This window comes from Heterodontus francisci, chromosome 16, assembly GCF_036365525.1.
Source record: "Heterodontus francisci isolate sHetFra1 chromosome 16, sHetFra1.hap1, whole genome shotgun sequence".
Lineage (NCBI taxonomy): Eukaryota > Metazoa > Chordata > Chondrichthyes > Heterodontiformes > Heterodontidae > Heterodontus > Heterodontus francisci.
Genome location: NC_090386.1, coordinates 59,765,347 through 59,781,617, shown reverse-complemented (window position 1 = coordinate 59,781,617; position 16,271 = coordinate 59,765,347). Strand labels below are relative to the sequence as shown.

Below are 16,271 nucleotides of genomic sequence, written 5' to 3'. Positions count from 1 at the left end.
TCACCTAGGATGACGAGATTTGTTTTTAAAAACTGTATTAGGGAACCTCTAGAGATGGTCAATGCATATGTTTCACTGTAGTGTGTTTGGAACATTTTAAAATATTTAACTCTGCCAAAACATTTGTTCGATGCCGAATATGATGTTCAACTTGATGATGTATAATACACCATGATTTCAAATGTCAAAGTCTGATTTTGCAGGTCTGAATACTTCGAGATTTTATCTGTTTAAACTCTAAGACTATTTAGAATGTATTACTGTAAAACACAAGTGTTTTGAACATATCGTCTTCACTCTAGCTGTGCAGAATGAAAGAGACAGAATAAGTACGAGGCGGTCAAGCTATGAGGACAGCAGTTTGCCTTCAATTAATGCACTCATACAAGCAGAGGTTCTTTCTCGTCAGGTACAGTAATCTTAGCTTATATCACTATTATTTGAACAAATAAAGTACCATGTAGGATGAATTTTTGATGTTACTGGTGAAAAAAAAACAATTTACAATTATATAGCACCTTTCATGACCTCAGGATATTCCAAAGCACTTTACAGCCAAAGAAGTACTTTTCTTTTTACTGTTGTAATGTAGAAAATGCAGCAGCCAATTTGTGCACAGCAAGGTCCAACAAACAGCAATATGTTAATGACCTGATAATTTGTTTTTGTGATGATGCTTGAGAGATAAATATTGGCGAGGACACTGGGGATAACTCACCTGCTCTTCTTCGAAAAAGTTCCATGTGATCGTTTATATCCACCTGAGAGGGCAGATGGAGCCTCAGTATAACTTCTCATCCAAAAAATGGCACCTCCAACAGTGCAGCGCTCCCTCAGTACTGCATTAGAGTGTTAGCCTAGATTTTTGTGCTCAAGACTCTGGAGTAGGACTTGCACCTACAACCTTCTGACTCAGAGGCAAGAGTAGTACCAAATGAGGCGCAGCTGACAAATAAGGCTTTGTGGCCAAAACTTCTATTTAGTAACAAATGAGGCCTACTTTCTCCTTTCTCTAACACTGCTTCAATACCATTATCACAAACATAGATTTTTACAAGTAAAGCCAACCCTTTCACAGAACAATGATGTGGGTAAGAGTAATACTGAGTGGCTGATCTGATCATTTAGAAAATTCTGTTGCTGTTGATTCTCATCAAACACAATGGCAATAGCTTTCAATGAATTTCATTCTCTCCACGAATTAAAGCTGAATTAATCTACTGCTTTCTATTTGCAACAAAGCGTTCTCAAGTTTGCATTTGACATGTGGCACTCACATGCCTTCAGTTTCTCAACTTTCAAAAGCTGGCACCACCAAGGCGAGAGTCCTCAGTGCCTTCAAAGGGAAGGTAACTTCACCATAGTTTTTAGGAGAAGTGGGGTTTGCAGTGAACATTGCTTCTATGCTGAATCTGCAAGGGGCCTGTATGTGATGGTGGGGGGAGGGAGCTCTGCAAGGGGCCTGTGTGTGAAGGGGGGGCTCTGAAAATGTACAGGCTGTGTTTGTCGTCTGGCGGGGGGCCGTGGCCATTACAGGGTAGTTTAAATGGTGTTGGCATGGTTGTGAAGGCTCACATTTTGGAAAAGTTGTGTGACCAACATTAATCCCAACTATAGAGCCACCGCAGGCATCCTGCACAGCAAAAATTGACAAACATCAGGGAGACATCACTGAACCGTGGGGCCACCCTTACTCTGACATCTGACATGGTTGCCCAGTGGCTTGCATTGTTGATTGAGAGACTTAATTCAAAACACAGAGGTATTGCTTTAATATACTTATGCTCAATGCTTGGCGAAACTATATGCAGCGCTGGCAGCCTTTTAAAGATGGCTGCAGCTCCAGCACTTGCTCCAATATCAGGTGATGCCATGAACATTGTGTTGCCAATGCCCCCCCTGCTACGTGATTGGAGGGGACAGTCGTCTCCATTGTGCAAAATGGCCACTTACACGGCAGCGCGGATGCTGACGTCACATACAGGACTTCCGCCATTTTGCATACCCGCCTCTGCCCCCGGCAGCAGGATCATAAAATCCAGCCCCAAGTGTTTTCATTTGTCTTGCATTAAAAAAAATCAATTTCCAAATTAAAAGTTACCTCTAGAAAATTAATACAAACCATGAACCATTTGCTCGTAAAACCTTCCCCCTTGGAAAAAAAAATGAAAATTCATCACCATAGTGATGTGTTTTCATTTACACCAACAAGAATAAAATAACTTATAACATGCTATACACTTAAACGTAACAGTCTTCCCCGTTGCCCACCAGCTAGTCCATCTTGACAGTATTCCTTTGCTGAATCCAAATGCCCACAGGCAGCTGATGCCGTTGCTAGGGACGGACAGCCTGCCCCCTCCACGTGATCAGGGGCGACCCACCCTGGCTATTCAAATGAGCCGCCGCATGGAAGAATGCAGCGGCTCTGCGACATACGGCTGGCGCAGGTAGGCCGCTGTTTCTTTCACCTGCCACCGATGTCAGAGGCAGGCACAGAAGATTCAGCCCAGTGTTTCTTTTTTGTGGTGTTTTCTGAAAGTTGTCTTCTGTGTATGAAAATCCAAATTTTACCATGTTGCTGGCTAAACAATGATTTTGATATTTCCTCTGGTTTTTGCATGCCAGTAGATGTGAATTGTGATCCATTTGGTCCTTCTGTAAGTGAAGATTTCTCACTGTTAACGACATTTGAACTTTCAGACTCAGTCTTTGAATCAATCTGTTCATTTCACCTTCTGAACTTTATTCCCATCCATATTTCCAGGTTTTTCATTGTTTAAGTTCGAAAAGAATGTCCCAAGTAATTCCACAGTTAACCCATCTTCCTTCTGCTTAACTGCAGGCATATCTTTACTTTTATGTCCATTCCCCCAGACTCAAACATTTTGAATTCTCTTTTTGAGATGACAAGTTTAAAATTGCTTCTTTCTGTGCAGACAACTCATTCTTTTGTTACTCAAAAATATCTTCAGCCACTTTAAGACGGTTTTTCAAATTATCCCAATGTTTAAATAAAAATGCTTGATATTCCTGTTTGGTTTGGTCCTCAAACAGCTTTTAATCTTTCAGTTATTCCTGATCCCAGTCACAACGAGCCTTGTTTAAAACTCTACGAGTGCAGTTGGTAGCTTCTTCATTTTGGACTTCCACTTTCTGTTTTAATAGTGTGATTTGTTCGTGCAACTCCTGAATAATGTCATCCCAATCACTTTGGAGTTTCAAATGGTTTTTTGTAACCTGTTGTAGAGTGTGAGAGTCCCGTGCAGAGTCTCACTTAGGTTTGGAGCCATACTCTAGACTTAACAGGAATCTGTGACTCAACACCAAATAATGGGTTGAATTCTATAAGCCCATCACCGCCTGCCCATGCGGGCCACACGCCAAAGAGCTGCCGCAATTCCAAGCACAGCAGCTCATTTAAATATCTGGGGCAGGCCGCCCCCAATTACGTGGAAGGGGCGGGCTGTCCGTCCCCGGCAATGGCATCAGCTGCCAGTATGTGCAGGCACTGACGCCATTTTTAAAGGGCTGTTAGCCCTACTGGGAAATTTAAATATTTAAAGAAAAATTAAATGAAAGTAAATAAATACATCTCTTTTGCCCCTCTTCCACCTCCCCCAATAACAATTAAATTAATTATTTGCCCTTCCCCCCCCCAAAACACTTACCTTTACCTTCTGACCTTCCCACCCCCAACTACACAAACTTTAAACGATAACTATAACCCTTCCCACCATCCCCTACACCCATGATGTTAATTTGACCCCCTTCCCCCCCATCCCCCCCCCCCAACTGAGAAACTTATTGCCTCCCCCCTCCCCACCAGTGATGCGCCTCACTTCCCCGGACAGGGATCCAAAGGTGCAGCAGTGCCGGCCGCCAGGGTGACGATCATGGCTGGACATCAGGAGGCGATGGAGAGTAATTAATGCAGGATTTTAATTTATTTAAATATTTAAATTGCGGTCTTGTCACTGAGTGGCAGGGAAACCACCACGAGGCCTTGCCGCCACCAGCAATATCAGACCAGGACCTGCCAGCGCTGAGGGCCGTGGCGGGCCTCAGCCGGGGCCATCTTCAGGCCCTCCCCCGCCCCCGCCATTCAATCCCGACGTTGAGGGCTCTATGGAATCCAGCCCAATGTGTTAAAACAGTAATTTTATTGAGTAATTATTAAACAATTATTAATAATAAAAAAGGAAAGATAACTTTATTAAAAGCAAGGAAGAGTATAGAAAAAGAGAAAAAAAATCTTATAGCCCACTGCTATAACCTCAAATTAGTCTGTTCATGACAGCTCCCTAAAATGGTACCATACCCCTTTGGTACATACAGCACCAAGATTCCAGAGAACCTTGCACAGGGGTGGACTCTCCGGTCAGTCACTCCGTTGACCTCCCTTCCTCCGTAGTGTTCAGTGGTGACTAGTCCACTCCGGCTGCAGCGCTGAATATTGGATGCTATGCTCCCGTAAGTCCAATTTCTGGCTCCATTCCAGCTTTCCGAGAACTCTATCAGACTTTCTCAAAACAAGAGTCTGACAACCATGAGTCCTTATCAAATTCTTCTCACAGGCACTACAAGGCTGCCAGGCTGTTTACACATCCTTTGATGGTATCTCTCACCTGCTATCAATGAGGTTATACTGTCCATCAATTAAACTCCATCTTCTGACCACCCCATGTGCAAGGTTATCCATTGTCCTGGCTTGTAGTTCAAGGGTCATCGAATACTGTAAGAACTGACTTCTATTTAAACAATGAGAAAGCAACGGTTATTTTCAAGAAGAGAAAAACAGTAGTTTCGACAAAACAATGGCCTACCTGACCAGCATGAAAACAAAAGGAAAAAGTTTTGAGGGGAAAACAAGTTCATACTATTGATTGCCACTGATTACATAATTGATTAATTACTTGACTTAATCAGAGTACAATCAGTTTGATTTCATATTAGGAAATGATCCTGTGGGAGATATGGTTCTGCTATTTTCTGGAACTGTGGGCAAGAGTTCGCAAATCCTTCCTGTAGATAAAGGCCTCTCACCTGTTTGTAATCCCCTTGGGGCAGAAAGTAAATTAAGTTAGTTTAAATCAATGTCTACAAAGTAGATTTTTTAAATGCACTACAGGTTTAATTCAGGTTTTTTTTTTTAAATCAAAAGCAAAGCAAAAGCAAGGCAGAAGTAAACTGCATAAACATACAAAAAGTAGTGGCTGCAGGCCTCAGGCAAACACTATCCATTTGCTTGGATTCGTGCTGCTGGATCCTGCGTTGCATCAGCATTGCCAGTCACCTTTGATTTAGTGTCATGTCTCATTAACCCTTCAGGGTTAGTCTGACATTTCAGTCCTTCTTGGGGAGAACTTTTAATTGAAATTCTTTCAATACTTTTGTTGCCTCTGTTAAGTCCATTAATGGTGTGGACATCTCAGTATCCTTACTTAATTTATTGATTTGTAACCACCCTAGATTTGTTTGCCAGCTTCTCAAACCAGGTGTTTTCATTTGTCTTGCATTAAAAAAATTCAATTTCCAAATTAAAATTTACCAAAGCTCTAAATTAATGCCATCCATGAACCAGATGATCATAACACTGTTTTCATTGATCTTTTTACTGTGATTTGATTTTTTTTATTATTCTCTTTTCTCTCTGTATATTTTTCTATTTGCATTCTCCTAGTCCCGTCTGTATTTCCAGGTTGTAATTTGTAGTTTTTTTAATATGCATAGATCTAAAAAAGATTCATTTAATGTGGGCTCTGTTTTAATTAGGGCCACAATAAATAAATATTCTGAAAACTAAATTGTATCAAAGGAAACAATGTTTTTGAAACCTCTATAGTAACATTTATTAAAGCAACTACCTAAGTATAGCTATTATAGATCCTGCAGTTGAATTAGCCATCTATCAACTTGTTGCTGAAGCCAGTATTAAAACAGATGATTGCAAGTTTTCCAAATATTCAACAAGATAATCTATACATTTCTGTCGAGAAGATGAATCTGCCTCTTTAAAAGTGTTCATTCATTAGCATTTACCAAACGTCTTTATAACTGTCTTAGTCATTGGTGGTTAATTGTTCAGGTTTATTATAACCAACACCTCATATTTGGTCTGCACCATCCACAGTTTTAGTTAGATGAGGGATAATTCAGAAAAAGCGGCCGGAATTTTTCGTTTGGCTGGGGGGGCCTTAAGTGCCACTTAAGGGCCTTGATTGGTCTGGGGTGGGCGGGACGTTTCTCGCTGACACCCCGCGTAAATTTGCAGCGGAGGTGGGAGGGAGTCAGAAAGGGCCCCACAGCCTCCCATTCCATTTTACTCCCCCACCCCCGCCACCAGCCCATTCATTTGCAGGGGCATAAAATTCCGGCCAGTGAACTCTCATAGTCCTTAACTGGTCAAAGCTCTAAGTTACTGGAGTTGCTTACAAAATGAGTGACACATCTTTATTGCATAATAATTTATACTTTTAACATACTGGGAGTTGAGTAGGTTGACTGCAAATAACAAAGCAGGTCTATTAACAAATGGTGAATATGAGCTGACAATTTTAGTAGAATCTATCATGATTCTATCATTACTGAACATATCCATTCAAGATAGCTATTGGCATCTGATCAATCATGCATATAATTCATTCTTTAAATGACATCCTGAGGCCACTGGCTTGTGGTACATTTTAAGGCTTCTTGCATGTAACATATTTATGTCAGCCTTAAATAATTGATCGTTTAACCACTAAATTATTTTCTGAAAATGAAGTTTTGCCTGAGTAGTTTGAGTACTTGTAAAATTTCTTGCAACACATTATGTATTTTTCAAAGATAGGTAACTTGTAGCAGCAGTCATGTCAAATTTGAAAATGAAAAAATTTAGAGCCTCTCAGTCCCAAATGTTGTAATATCTAATTGTGCCACAGTTTTAATTTATTGGTTTTAATATACTACATTGATCCTGTTTTACTTTACATCAGTCACAATATTTTAAGCCTAAAAGTTTTTCTAAGATTTGCCAAGAAAATTGAACAAAACAATTTTAACATAATAGAAGTGTTCTCAGTATGCTAGTTATTAAAAGAAAATAACTGACTTGATACTTTCAATCATATTATCTCACTGTCATTATGATTGACAATAGCTTTGCATATACCAATAGTATAAGTGAGTAACATTTATAAAAATGGAAGTCCTCCCTCAAGACAAGCATATTGGCCTGGATTTTGTGGTAGTAGTGACAGTAAATCTATCAGCGTTCATGTCAATATTCCTCTGAAACTGGCAGCAACTCTTGGAGTCTGCACATGCAAGCTTAAATGTGGAAATTCAGAAGCAACTTAGGTGATTCCCCATAACATGCCCTGTTGAAGACCCCCCCAGACTACAACCAATTAGAAATCATTGAACTGATGAGAACTTGACTGTTAATCTCACTGTAAAAACCCTTGAAAACATTATGCTTTGTTGCATGAGGTTTAACTGGACTTTTAACAGTGTACTAAGTCCATAAGTACTGCTGGACGGTCTTACAGGACCTGAAAAACGAATTTTATATTTGTGGAATATCAAATGTCTCCACTATATTAAAAAAAAAGCTTTTAATGTTTTCTTTAAAGTGTTTATGATATTTCAGCTTCTACCTTAATCCTACACGTATGTCCAAATCATTTATTTCGCTTTATATAAAATTTTAACTGGAAGTGAAGGATAATCAGTGTATTTTACTTACTGATTTGTTATTTGAGAATACTTCAATGTGATTGGCTGCTTACCCTACTTGATGGCATCACTGTTGCTGGATGCCTGGAGATTCCCTTGACTTGGCACCAGATTCAAACTGACGTCAGGAAAAGGGAAAGCCATGTCTTAGAGATCATGAAACCCAAGCCAATAGCTAACACTACCTTTTTGTGCCAGACTCAATATGAACAAAATACTTATGGGCACTGGAAATAGAAATAACTGGAGCTACAAGTGGCAGAGCTTCAGTTGACATTCAGACCAGCAGCAATAGGTTGATAAATGGATTTACTGACAATATTCTGTTGACAATTGAAACCAGTGATGACTTGAATTGGTACACCTTAAAATTATACTATTGTCAGCATGTTTTTGATCACCAAATTGATGGTGTTCTGTTCTGATATGGTCAACAAATATGCATCATCACCTTTCAAGCTGTATAGAGTAGGTTCTGTTTTAATAAATGCTGCTATTTTGACTGTCTACATTTCTGTAGATATGTATCTGTTCCACCACATTTCATCAATGTTTTCCTTGAGGTCTATGATTGGCGGTTAAACAGCACTGGGAGACGTGTTTTTGTTTCCCACTTCTGTGACTTTCTTTGCCCTCTGCTGCCTTAATGTTGAGGGAGTTATTGTCACTTGTCCTCTAATATTCAATTTTTGTGTCCACAACTGGATCAAGACTGTGATGCGGTCTGGAGTTAAGTGGTTCTGGCATAATTAGAAACTGAGCATCAATGAGTAGGCTATTGATAAGTAGGTGTTACTTAATCACACTTTGGATGGTGCTTTCCATCACTTGGTTGATGAATGAGAGGAACTTGAGGGCAATAATTGACCAGGTCAAATTTGTCCTGCTTTTTGTGAATAGGACATATCTAAGCAATTTTCAACATTTCAATTTTCCACCAGGGGCACTCAACTCCAAACCTCATTACAGCCATAGTCCAAACATGGCCAAAAGAGCTGAATTCCAGAGGTGAAGTGGGAGTGATTGCTTTTAACATCAAGGCAGCATTTGACCAAGTATGGCATCAAGGAGCCCTAGCCAAATTGAAATCAATGGGAATAGATGGAAACTCTCGACTGGATGGAGTCAAATCCAGCACAAAGGAAAATGGTTGTGGTTGTTGGATGCTGATCATCTCAGCCCCAGGACATCACTGCAGGAGTTCCTCAGCATAGTGTACATAGCCCAACCATTTTCAGCTGCTTTATCAATGACCTTCCCTCCATCATAAGGTCAGAAGTGGGATGTTTGCTGATGATTGCATAGTGTTCAGTATCATTCGCGACTTCTCTGATACTGAAATACTCCATGTCCACATGCAGCAAGACCTGGACAATATTCAGGCTTGGGCTGATAAGTGGCAAGTAACGTTCATGCCACACAATTGCCAGGCAATGACCATCTCCAACAAGAAAGAATCTAGCCATCTCCCTTTGACCTTCAACAGCATTACCATTGCTGAAACCCCATCCTGGGGGTTACCACTGACCAGAAACTTAATTGGACCAGCCATATAAATACTATAGCTACAAGAGCAGGTCAAAGTCTGGGAATTCTGCAACGAGTAACTCACCTCCTTATTTCCCAATGACTGTCCACCTTCTATAAGTCACAAGTCAGGAGTCTGATGGAATACTCTCCACTTGCCTGGATGGGTCAAAGTCCTGGGCACCCTCCTTAACAGCACTGCGTGTGTACTTACATCACATGGACTGCAGCGGTTCAAGAAGGCAGCTCACCACCACCTTCTCAAAGGCAATTAGGGATGGATAACAAATGCTGGCCTTGCCAGCGATGCTCACATCCCATGACAGAATATGTTAAAAAAATTATTGGAGCCCAATAAACCTTTGGCCTCAACAGATATTTTGGGGCACAAGTTCAGTGCTGGAGGTACAACAGAGGCAGGAATTCTGGTGAAATCTGGGAATGCTAAGTCTTGACTCAGAATCCCATCACCTAGCAATGTGCACAGAGGCCTGTGGTAGGTGAGATTTTTGTGGCTCCTGATGTCAGAGGGAGTGGAACCAAGAAGAAGCAACACCAATGACAGGAGTTTCCTCAGCCCCAGCTCCCTACTGCAGAGCAATCTAGATGCTTGGTTGAACTTTGCTCAATATTGAAAGTGAAAACCCCATGTAGGGTCTGGTCTTGGGTTCTGGTCTGGATCCATCAAAATTCCAGCTCCATGTTTGATATCAACCCCTGACAAGGGGAATTGATTGAACTGAATTTAAGGAAGTTTCTTAACCAGCGGCACCAGCTGCAGGAAAAGTAGCTTTCCCACACTTCCTCCACGCAGCCAAAAATTGAAAGGATGCCTGTTTGTAATGAACAATCACGAATGAAATTGCAAGAGCGCACAGTTGAAAATATATTATTTCCGAGAATGTGATCTTTATTTGCAGATTCTTAGTTGTGGAGAAAACAGACATCCTCTTTTTTTTTCCATTAGAAGTTTATCACCCCCTGTATTACCTTAAAATCTTGAAATCTGGACTTTCCATAATTTGGACTAAGTTTGCTTCTGGAGAAGATATTTCTATTTGGATATTTCAATTAAGACCCTTTAAAACTTCACATTCAAAGCAACCTGAAGTAAGGGATGGTGATTATTGCTTCAGATTCATTATTGATAAGGTAGCCAGAAAGTTTTCACATGAAATAACATGAATTAATTTCAATGTAAAAGGGATACATTCTGTTCATCCAAAAGAAAATGAATAAATAGGGTTCAGAATTTTAAATGACCATTTTTTGTCTGTTGTTTTGTTCCAGATCTCCTCTCCTGTTTCAGGGATAAACAGTGACATCAGGTCTAAAAAGATTGCAGTGATAAGTGATGTATGTGAGTCTATGAAACAGCAGCTTTTGGTCCTGGTAGAATGGGCCAAATATATCCCAGCTTTCTGTGAGCTACCACTGGATGACCAGGTTTGTAACATTTTTGGATTAATTCAGTTGTATGGAGACTTTTAGTAAGATTTTAAAAATGCAACAGTTGAACAATGTTACCACTGGTGATAATGGATTCTGCACCTATTTCTAGAATACAAACCTAACTTTCATCACCCAAAGGTTCATATTAGACAGAGTAGCATCAGTACATTACTTCACTTAAAAGTCAAGCTCACCAAACCCAGATCGGCTGATTAGGTTTAATTCATGAAAAGTAGCAGAACTCTCTTTTGTACAACAAATGCAGTGTTGAACTGACAGAATAAATGGTGTGGCTTTGTGCGGTTGAGCTGGGTTCAGTTTAGATCAGACTTGTATGGAAAACAGAACTGAGAGGTGTTTCTCAACTGCAATATTATCCATTTTAAACAATAACATTAATCATATGGCCCACTGATGTAACAATTACCTGCACAATGAAGCCATGGATCCACCTATCTTGATTTCCCAAAACAGCACGGGGAGGTGAATTTTCACCTGGTCTATCATAACTTCGGCAGAAAAGTCATGGAAACCCCATAACAGTATTGACACCATTTTCCTGGGGTTTCTATGGCTCCACCATTAATGGAGGTGCAGAAAAAAGCCCATGGAAATTTATCCCCCATGTTTCCAATGTTGGTTAACCCAGCATGTGAAGGTAACAGAGAAGAGGCAGGATACATTTTTGCTGTGAGGAAAAAAAAATATGAGGCCAAGTTGATGCACATCACTCTTCCAGGCTTCCCAGAAAAGAGTTAAAGATGAGGGTTAGCAGATGCTTTGGGATACCTCATCGAGGTGGGGGTGGTGTGGGTAAATGATGCATGGTATGGAACAACATAGCAAGGGGGGGAAATTTATAATTTATAAAAATGAGGTGATTTGAAATCAATGGAAGGTAAAATTGGGCAGGGTGTAAAGTGGGCAGCCAATCCAATCTCATCAGTTCCCCAACAGGCGGGTTAAGTTAAAATTATCCGCTTAGTAAACTCAGCAACTTTGAATCACTGGGGCTAAAAATCCTTGGCCCTTCCAGCACACTCACTTACCAAAACATCAAAGGGCAAAAGTGTGCATTACCTGTTACAAAGTCAACCAGAGTAAGCAGAGGTTCCAGGCATGCACCACAGCCAAGATCAGAGAACCATGTATTTTCAGGACAACTATATAGTCATCTTCCTACCAAAGCTAATATCTAGCTGAAAATTCATCACTGTAAAATTCCTACTCTGTCTCATAGAATCATTGAATAGTTACAGCAGAGAAGGAGGCCTTTCGGCCCCACTGTGTCTGTGCTGGCTCTCCGAAAGAGCAATTTATCTACCTTTTCCCTGTAGCCCTGCACATTCCTGCTTTTTAGATAATCCAATTCCCTCTTGAATGCCTTGATTGAATCTGCCTCCACCACACTCACAGGTAGTACATTCCAGAGCCTAACCACTCACTGCCTGAAAATGTTTTTCTTTATGTCACCATTGCTTCTTTTGTCAATTCTCTTAAATCTGTGCCCTCTAGTTCTTGATTCTTCAACCAATGGGAACAATTGCTCCCTATTTACTCTGTCCAGACCACTCATGATTTGAATTAGAATATTGTCTTGAATATTACCAGAAGATACTGCAATTGAATATAACCAATGGAGTTAAAAGAGCTTGAAAGTTATGATACAGTGTACACCTAATATCTGTTAACTGTGTGGTTTAGTAAGTTAGAACTGGCATGGTCTGATGGGTTACAGATGCAGCTCCTCCTCCCTTTCCTCTCTCTCCCTCTATCGCTGCTAAGTTCCCAACTTCATTCATATTTTTGTGGGGAGATGCTAATTGCATCCTGGATTATTTTCTCACACTTACAAGCCAGTGGTTGCAGAGTAGCATTGGTAAAGGCCTAAGAGGAGGAGATTCCCTATGAGTTTTCTCAGTTAGGAAACGGCATGTGTAATGTGAAGTTAGCTGAAGATGGATGAAATAGCCAAAAGGAAATGTTTAAAAAAAATTAAAATGCAGCCTCAGGTAATACTAAATCTGTCAATTGTGCTAGTAATATAAAATTCACTGCCAAAGCAAAACTAACTTCATTGATATTCTTCCTGAGAGTTAATGTTTAAGCATTTTGTTGTTGCACGCAACCTTGTTACCAGTTTAACATTAAATTTTATACAATTGTGAGAAACATTAACACTGGACAAATAGAGTAGTAAGTCACTCATTGTTAAGCATATGATTTGTTGAACACCTCAGCATTTCTATTCTAAAGAACTAGATAACACCAGTTTTCTGAAACTTGTTTTACCTTTTTAGAAAGAGCACCTGGCCAGAAGGATCCTTTAGTCTCACATCCAAAATTTCAGTAATACGTTAGACTTTCTTCTATACTTTTAGGGCTATACTCTAGAAATACCTGAAGTTAGGCCACTGCACAGGATTTTCCACCTTTTTGTCTTTAAAATTTCTCTCTGTCTCATTAATGCTCATATCACAATGAACAAATCACAGTCAAAAGTATCATGCTCTTCCCTGTTACTTCCTACTGCGGTGCTTAACTGATGGATAGCCCCATTCCCACAACAATGAACAGATAGAGATTTATTTTGCTTTTCCTACTCAGCAAGATTGGTCAAATATTCTTATCAACACAGCTGGTCTGGACACAGCAAACTCAATGCAAAATCTAAACCTGTGACTGTGCTTAGACAAAAATGAAGTTGATGCAACTTCAAAAGTTCGGTTTGAATTATTCAGTGAAGAGGGAAATCAGTCTTTTACAAAAAAAAAAATCTGAATGGAGATGATTATGGCATAATTGCAATCATGTTAGGTGTGCTTGAATGTGCAGTTTGTATTGTGCCCAGTTTTTAAATGGGATGCCATTACTGCACTGTCAAACATCCCTAACTGACATGGTATAAAAGAATTATATTGAAACAGGTGCTGAAAAGAACTTGCAAAATGAAAAGCCATGCTGAGTGCACACAATGGTTTTGTCACTGCATAAGCATATTCCTTTATCAGATCATACACCAATCAGGAGAACCATTTAAACCATAGATCAAACTGAGTCAGTCTTTTGGGTGGAGAGAACACTTGGAAGAAGCTCAAATTGGAACAGATTGTGCAGCAACAGATACTCTATCTGTTCCCAAGGAGCCAAAGTGGTGGAGTTTCAGCACAGGCTGTCCTAAGAACTAATCCTGCAGTTGGAGAGACTTTTTAATTAGTGTGCTTTTAACAGAAAGCGTAGACTGACTTTATTGGAAATGGTTAGCAAAGTCTGAGAATTCATACCATGCCATTGAACTATTCTTTCATTGGAATAGATCTTGTATGCAGCATGCTTCACTGTGATAGAAACATCTAGGCCATTCAGTCCCGTGCATTTGTTCTGACATTCAACTAAATCTGACTGATCTGTACCTCAACTTCATTGACCCACCTTGATTCCATATTTCTTGATATACTTAACTAGCAAAGATTTATCAATCTGAGCCTTGAAAATCTCAATTGACCCCACATTCAAAGCCTTTTGCGGGAAAAAGTTCCAGATTTCCATTACCACTTGTGCAAAAAAAGGCTTTTTGATTTCACTCTGAAATGGCCGAGCTCTAATTTTAAGATGCCTAGCTTAAGTATCTGCTGAGTAAAAGGCTATAAAATAATTTAAAGAGAAATGAATCATAGATTATCCATGTATTCAAGGACACTAATGAGATATTCAGTAGCAAGGTTCACTGATTTTTATAGTAATCAAAAATGCTGTTTATTAGGAATACAGAGTGATTAATAGTCATGTGTGTTATTTGAGTAGGTTGCTTTATTGCGAGCCCATGCTGGGGAGCACTTACTGCTTGGAGCTGCAAAGCGTTCCATGATGTACAAAGATGTTTTGCTCCTAGGTAAAATAATTTTTGTTCATTTTGCTTGGATTATTATATTTTTCAATTCCTTTATTAAACTAACAAACATGTGATCAAAATATCCCTAAAATCATTGCTGTTTTCTTTTTTCTCAAAAGGAAATGACTATATCATCCCACGCAATTGTCCAGAGCTGGAAATAAACCGTGTGGCAACTAGAATTCTAGATGAACTTGTTCAGACATTTCAGGAGATTCAGATAGATGACAATGAATATGCCTGCTTGAAAGCAGTTGTTTTCTTTGATCCAGGTAGGTAACAGACACATGAAACAAAATTAATTGTGCCAACATCAAAGTCTGTTATATGGAATGGCAATAACAGAGTTTTTAAAAACTCTGCATATATAATGGTCATTTGGAAATAATATTCAGCTAATTTCTTAAACTGAGTAAGTGACAGCTGAGTGATCCCCAAGGTAACAATGCAGCCTTGAAAACACTCTCTCTTTCTATATGTACTGTGCAATTCACAAAGTGTCAGTACTGGTGATGATGGCACATATTGATAGTCAGTGTGTACCATGCCATGGATGCTCAATGACCTTTACACTGAAACATTAATGATTGTAGTACAGTTGATGCAGTTATAAAATGATAATTCATATTTGATTAATGGGAAATAACAATCAGTAAATATTGTATTTACATAATCATCAAACATAAGACATTGAAATTATTTCAATGAACTTGGCATTTCCCCTTAACTAGAATTATAAAACAGAATCAAACAAATCATAAAACTTTCCACATGGCCTCTTAGGTAAATTCAGTGCCTAATATAATACTGCGCTATGCAGACCAGAATATCTGTGCCCTGTTAGTTGATCATAGCCAGGGTTTCAGCTGGGGTACTAACAACTTGGAGAGAGCAGAAAATTGGCAAATAAATAAAAGAATAAAATGGTTTGCCTCTATTTGATCCATGAGGTCCATGCTTAATTCCACTGTGTTAAACTATTTATCCAAGAAATACCTCAAAAGTCACCATTGTAGTTTTAAACGTGAAGCTTTTGTCCTTGTTCATTTACACATAGTAAAGTGATTAATAATTAAGCGAAACCATTAAATTCACATGAAATAAAGATGCTTTATATGAGTTGATATCATGTCTGGTTCATGTAGCACTCACTGAAAAAATGTGCTCATCCATAACCCTGATCAGTATCCACTTTCCACATCTATCTGAATAAAGAGCTACTGAAGTTCAAACAGTTCATCAATATCACCAGAACTATAAAACTAAATTATTCCCTTAAATTCACTGCCAGACATTGTGAAGCTATGTAGTATATATAGGGCAACATGTAAGGAAGGATTGGATCAAATGAGCTGAAGGGCTTTCTTCATACAGTTGGTTTTCATGATTAGTTTTTCACAAGTCAAATGTATTGCCTGAAGTTCCTGAATTTCTGCTGGTCCCATAAGAGCGCCAGAGCATGGGATCGCTGACTTTCAGAATCCCCACCCCCAACCCTGCCCTCTCTATTACTTGTAAGGGTGGGGAAAGACCAATTGAAAATTTCATCCCGCCGGCCAGGATTGGGTCGCGCGGCTGAGTTTGTGGCTGTCCTGCTAAAGGTATCTCTGTCAGAAATCGGCTGCAGATTTTCAGGTCATACTCCATCTTTTTAATAATTAAGAGTATTCTTCATTGG

The 16,271-nt window shown here is 39.5% G+C and overlaps 1 protein-coding gene across 8 annotated transcripts in view; it reads left to right on the top strand.

The window, feature by feature from the left end:
* hnf4a (hepatocyte nuclear factor 4, alpha) overlaps positions 1-16,271 on the top strand; it is a 245,115-nt gene that overhangs the window by 215,261 nt on the left and 13,583 nt on the right. For all 8 annotated transcript variants that reach the window (XM_068048237.1, XM_068048238.1, XM_068048241.1 and 5 more), the window contains 4 exons: positions 303-409; positions 10,540-10,695; positions 14,506-14,593; positions 14,713-14,865. In XM_068048237.1, coding sequence (XP_067904338.1) covers positions 303-409; positions 10,540-10,695; positions 14,506-14,593; positions 14,713-14,865 — 504 coding nt within the window. The remainder of the gene's footprint in view (positions 1-302; positions 410-10,539; positions 10,696-14,505; positions 14,594-14,712; positions 14,866-16,271) is intronic.